General features: G+C 53.0%; 1 protein-coding gene across 1 annotated transcript in view; it reads left to right on the top strand.

Annotated features, from left to right (window-relative positions):
- Positions 1 to 321: 321 nt before the first annotated feature.
- The window catches only part of PPM1N (protein phosphatase, Mg2+/Mn2+ dependent 1N (putative)), an 18,181-nt gene continuing 12,749 nt past the window's right edge, over positions 322 to 5,753 (top strand). Inside the window, 9 exon segments of the mRNA XM_042781244.1 lie at positions 322 to 348; positions 1,539 to 1,631; positions 1,634 to 1,717; positions 1,719 to 1,974; positions 2,075 to 2,215; positions 2,218 to 2,417; positions 5,162 to 5,392; positions 5,394 to 5,404; positions 5,478 to 5,538. Coding sequence (XP_042637178.1) covers positions 322 to 348; positions 1,539 to 1,631; positions 1,634 to 1,717; positions 1,719 to 1,974; positions 2,075 to 2,215; positions 2,218 to 2,417; positions 5,162 to 5,392; positions 5,394 to 5,404; positions 5,478 to 5,538 — 1,104 coding nt within the window.

Here is a 5,753-nt window from a genome sequence, read left to right as displayed (position 1 = left end):
CAGCGCGGCCAGGGCGGGCGGGGCCGCGGTGGGGAAGGCACTGCAGCGCGCCGCCGGGGCGGGGCCAGAGGGAGGCGGGGCGGAACCTGAGGGCCCGCGAGGGGGCGGGGAAACATGCAGGAGCATTGGTTACAGGGGCGTGGCCTCCGAAAAGAGGCGGAGCTAGGAGCGTAGGCGAGGGGCGGGGAAAGCGTGGAAAAGAACCACAGGAAGGCCAGGGTCTATGGGAGGGGCATGGCCTTTAGGAAAATAGGGGCGGGCCCGGGAATAAGCTGAGGGGTTCAGGGAGAGGAGCCTAGGCCGAGAGAATGGGGTGGGGGAATGGATCTTGAGTCGCTTGGGGCGAAAGTAGGTACTGAGGGGAAGATAGAAATATTCTAATGCTCTGAGGTAGGGTCGCGGAAGGAAAATGGGGCAATGTACTTCCATAAAGATTTACAGCCTCTGAAACCCAATGGGGGTCACTATGAGGCAAAATGGCCTGGATGGCAGTTTGGTTTTTGATTCTGAAGTAGCCTCTGAACCTGTAGCTGCCGTGGAGTCCTACTCATAGCGCCCCCATGTACAACAGAAGGAAACACTGCCCCGTCCTGCACTATTTTCACAATCGTTGCTATGGTTGAGTCTATCGTTGCAGCCACTGTGTCAATCATGTTGTTGAGGGTCTGCTGTTTTTTCACTGAGCTCTGGTAGCTTAGTGCCTAAGACGTTTGACTGCTAACCAGAAGGCTGGCGGTTCAAACCCACCAGCCACTCCTCAGAAGGGAGGTTGGGCAATCTACTTCTGTAGAGACACCCAAGGAGTGGTCACGATGAGTCGAGACTGACTCGATGGCCTTGAGTTTGGTTTTGGTTTTAGGGTAGGGTGTCAAGCCTCAAGAGAGCCGAGCTAGAGGTGGGACCGAAAGAGAACAGGAAAGAACTGGCAGCTTCCAGAAGATGGACATAACTGCGTAGCCAGAGTGCGGCAAGGCCTAGAGTTGAGGCAGAACTATGATTTCCAAGATTAGTCTAAGGCCATCATCTTGAATTGGTGGGCGGCAGAGAAGCAACAGAAGCTCGCGACAGGGCTCGAACAACAGCAGCAAATCATCAACGATTTAAAGGTTTTAAAGCTGGGGATGTGAAATTGGAGGAAGCCTGGACAGAGTGGGGCTAAGGACCAGAAGCCGAGAGTGTTACGGTTAAGAATACGGATTCTACAGTTCGATTCCTGGTAACAACAATTACTAGCCATGAGTAGGTATTTCTCAGTGACTGGGGTTCCTCTTCTGTAAACTGGAGATAATGGTGTAAAATAACGTGTACCACGTGGACAAGCGCTACTGATCATTTGCTACCAGTTCCCCTCACCCAGATCCCAAAGGCCGCTCTGAAGGTGCAGAGAGAAGACCCGGAAATCCAACCCTTTCCTTTAGCTCCACTTGACCTACAGGTTAAGGACATAGGAAAGGAATTTGGAATCGCACAGTGGAGCAGATTAATGGCTGGGGAGGCAGGTGCAAAGGGTGGCGCATTCCTGATTCCGGGGGCTAAAGGTGGCAGTCGTGGCCCCCCAGCTCGAGCGTCTCCTCAGGCCATCTCGCAAGTTACAGGAGGCAGAGAAAGATTACAAGGAGCGGCGCATGCCCTCCGCGGGCCTCAGTTCTTCCTGACGGCGCTGCGCTGCGCCCAACGGCCGCATGGGGGTGCGGCGGCGGCGTGGGGCCCGCGCTTCCGGGGCGACCGCAGCGCAGGGTTGGCGCGCGCGCATGGAAGACACTTTACGCTTGCCTCGCGGTGCGGGATCTTCTTCGCTGTTCTGGACAGTCGCTGTCCTGGGCGCAAGCTGTCCACATCAGATCATGCAACCTCCTGGCCACGTGCTCGAGGCGCCGGGCCCTGCGCCGGGGCAGCCGGAGGACCTGCGCCGCGCGCTGCGCCGCGCTTGCCGGAGCGCCGACGCGCGCTTGCGTGTGCGCTGGCCTGCGGCAAGTCGGGCGGCTGCACAGGGTGGTGGTGGTAGTCTCCCTGTGCTTCCTGTACCCGGCGCACTGCACATTGCTCTGAAACACGCCGTCGCCGTGGCCTTCAGCACAGAGGACCCTGGAGCGCCAGGAGCACAAGCCCATCCGAGACAAGGGTAGCACCATCCGCAGCTGGTGTATACAAGCCTCCCTGGCCGTGTCGTGGACATTAGGTGACTTTGCCCTCAAGGAAGCTCCAGGAAGGCCCCCGAATTGCAACTCGTGTCTGCGGAGCCTGAGGTGGCCGCCCTGGCCCACCAGGCCAAGGACGTGTTGACGCTTCCGGCCTCCGATGGCGTGTGGGACAGGACGTCGGGCATCGTCCTGGCAGGACTCCTGGATTCGCACCTCCGCTTAGGCCTGGCCCCAGAGCTTCTCAGACTGCAGCTGTTGGACGCTTTCCTGTGCAAGTCCTAGGGGCGGGGCGTGGGAAGGGGCGGGGCTTGGTACAGAGACGGGAGAGAACGTGGGATTTAGCGAGGAGGGCTTGGTAGCGGGCAGACCTAGGAAGCATGAGTTGTTGTTAGGCCCACTCCAGTCTATTCTGACTCAGCGACTTTATGTGACAGAGTAGAACTGTCCCATAGGGTTTCCTAGGTTGTAATCTTCATGTGTGCAGACTGCCACATCTTTCTCATGTGGAGCCATTGATTGGGTGCCAACCACAGCCGAGGGCATGAGTAAGAGTAAGGGGGTGGCCTAATGGAATGGGGCAGGGCCAAACTGCAGAGAGAGAAACCTTAAGGATCCATTGAGGTTCTCAATAGATAGGTTAGTGGGAGGAACATAAAGGAAAAGGCATGGTCCTTTGAAAAGGGGCGGAGCTAGGGAAAGGGGCGGAGCCTGAGGCAAGAGTAATGATTGATGAAAGAAGAACAGTTAGGTTGTAAATGGGGAGGCGTGAGAGGAAGGGCACGGGTCCCTGGAATAGAGCCGGGCTGTGACAGGGAGGAGCCTTGGTGACACAGTGGGTAAGGCCCTCGGCTACTAACCAAAAGGTGGGCAGTTTGAACCCGCCAGCCACTCCCCAAGACAAAGACTTGGCAGTCGGCTTTCATAAATATTACAGCCTTGGTAGCATAGTGCCGAAGGTACTTGACTGCTAACCAGAAGCCTGGTGGTTCAAACCCACCAGCCACTCCTCTGAAGGACGGTTGGGCAATCTACTTCCATAGTGATACCGCCTCAGAAACCCAAGGAGGGGTCACTATGAGTCGGGTCCTACTCGATGGCACATAACGACAACAACAATAGCCTTGGAAGCCCTATCGGGCAGTTCTGCTCTGTCTTACAGGGTCACTGAGTCGGAATGGACACTACTGGCAATGGGTTTGTCAATGAGATGACAGTGAGAAGGAGCCCTAGTTGTGCAATGATTATGTGCTTGGCTGCTAACCAAAAGGTAGGGAGTTCGAGCCCACCAGTCACTTGGCAAGGAGAAAAGACCTGGTGATCTCTACAGCTCCTCCGCTGAAGACTGTAGTTAGGTGCCATGGAGTTGGTTCCAATTCACAGCGACCCCATGTACAACAGAATGGAACACTACCCAGTCCCGGCCGTCCTCACAGTCCTTGCGATGCTGAGTCCATTGTCGCAGCCACTGGGCCAGTCCTCAGGGATTGTCTTCCCCTTTTTCGCTGATCTTCTCCTTCACTAAGCATGATCTACTTTTCCAGGGACAGGTCCCTCCTGATCACATGTTCAGGGGAAGCGAGACAAAATCTAGCCCTTCTCACACAAAAGACAGGCCTATGAGCTGAACATTTACATTAGGTAGACACACTCCTTGGAGAGAACAATCAATGGGAGACTAGAAGGGATGTGTCTGCACAGGGAGACAACTGGGGAGGGGCAGGAGTGCATGGAGGGAAGGACACAGGGAAGAGGTAACTGGGGAGGAAGTGGGAGGGGAGCTGTTGCATTGTGGGAAATTGCAGTCAATGTCCTGAGACAAAAAGTGTAAGTGAACTGCTGTATGGAAAGTGAATTTGCTCTGTAAACTTTCACCCAAATCACAATAAAATTTTTTAAAAAATTAATTCTAGTGGTTAAACCATATAATATAATTTCAGCCATTAGCCAAAAATAGTCCAAACTGAAGCATATAGGTCCTCTAAAGTGACCTGTACATGTTTGTGTTAGGCTGGGTTCTCTAGAGAAACAAAACCAGTAAAGCTTATATACAGAGAGAAAGAGAAATTTATCTTAGGAAAGTGGCTCACACACTTGTAGAAGCTGGAAAGTCCCAAGTTCTTGGATCAAACATCAAGCTGGAGGCTTTTCCCAAGTCACAGCTGCAGGGACTGAGGAGCTCAAGGCTGGCAGGCAGTACACCAGCTGTTGACTCCAGCGAATGACGAATCCAAGATCTCCAGGCCGAATGGTGGATTGTTCACTCACAGACAGTTGCAGGCGGCACAATAGAATCCCGATCCACAAAAGAGTGTCTCTTTTCCCAGGATGTCCATAAATATACTGGAAGCAGACTACACCCCTAGGGAAACTCCCTTTCAATGGATTGGCTGCTCAAAACATATTCATCTGATCCCATCATGGGAATAACCACATCACAACAGCTTAAAACACACAGAGTTGTGGTGCAGCCAAGTTGACACACAGCTCCAACGATCACAATGTCTAAATCTAAGGTTGAATACTGAATAAACTCAAATGGGACCTCAAAAAAAAAAAAAAAAAAAAAATTCTGGCCTGTCTCACTTCTAAGGAGCATTCTGGCCGTACCCTTCCAAGATACATTTGTTTGTTCTTCTGGCAGTCCATGGTATATTCCATATTCTTCACCAATACCGTAACTCACAGACATCAATTCATCTTTGGTCTTCCTTATTCCTTGTCCAGCTTTGCCCACAAAGATTGCAGCCTAGGAAACCCTTGGGGCAGTTCTACTCTTCACGTGGGGTTGCTCTAAGTGGGAATCAGCTCAAAGGCACTCAACAACAGGCACAGGCCAGGAGGCGTGGTCCTGTGGCCAGGAGGTGTGGTCCTGGTAGAAGAGGACTGAGTGTCCATGGTCAGATGGAGAAGACTTGAGAAAAATGGACCAACCAGCCTGGGGGAGGGAACCGGAACACCAGGACTGTAGGGTAGTGGGCTTAGCCTCTCCCACCCAGTTTCCTTACCCCTACCATCTCCATGGCATCCTAAACAATATGTCCTGCATCCTGGTTAGCTTCCCAAACCTTGTGAAGAGGCAACCAGGAGGTGCCAGAAGCCCAGCAGGAAGGGCGGTAGATAAGCACGGGCTCTCCCAGAACCCTCTCCTCCTCCTCAGAGCTCTGTGCTCTACCCAGGAGCCCCCCAGTCTGAACATCATCTTTAGGCCCCTGGCCTCGGAAGACATCCCTGGTTTACCACCCCTGGGGAGTGCTGGACTGCAAGTGAGTGGAGGTGGGTGGGGTGGGGTAGGAAGGAAGGAGGAACCCCTCCTTAGGGCCTCTCTCTGTTCTCCAGGGCTACTGTCATCACTGAAGCTTATTCTCAGCTCTGCCAGGCAGACATATTTGTATGTGCTGTAAGAATGTCCATATAACTAGAACTAGCTGGGGGTAAAGTTACGATACTGTTTTTTTAATTTACTTAAAAAAAATTTATTGTGATTTGTACTTGGTCACAGCCAGCTACCCAGAGGGACCGAGTAGTTGATCCTGCAGGCTTGGGACCATAGTCGCAGGGGACATCAAACTCAATTGGCATAACATACTATACAAAACATTGTTCCACCTACTA

Source organism: Orycteropus afer, unplaced genomic scaffold (assembly GCF_000298275.1).
Source record: "Orycteropus afer afer isolate SDZICR_OR568_19922 unplaced genomic scaffold, OryAfe1.0 scaffold00099, whole genome shotgun sequence".
NCBI classification, from domain to species: domain Eukaryota; kingdom Metazoa; phylum Chordata; class Mammalia; order Tubulidentata; family Orycteropodidae; genus Orycteropus; species Orycteropus afer.
This window is presented reverse-complemented; position numbering and strand designations above follow the sequence as displayed.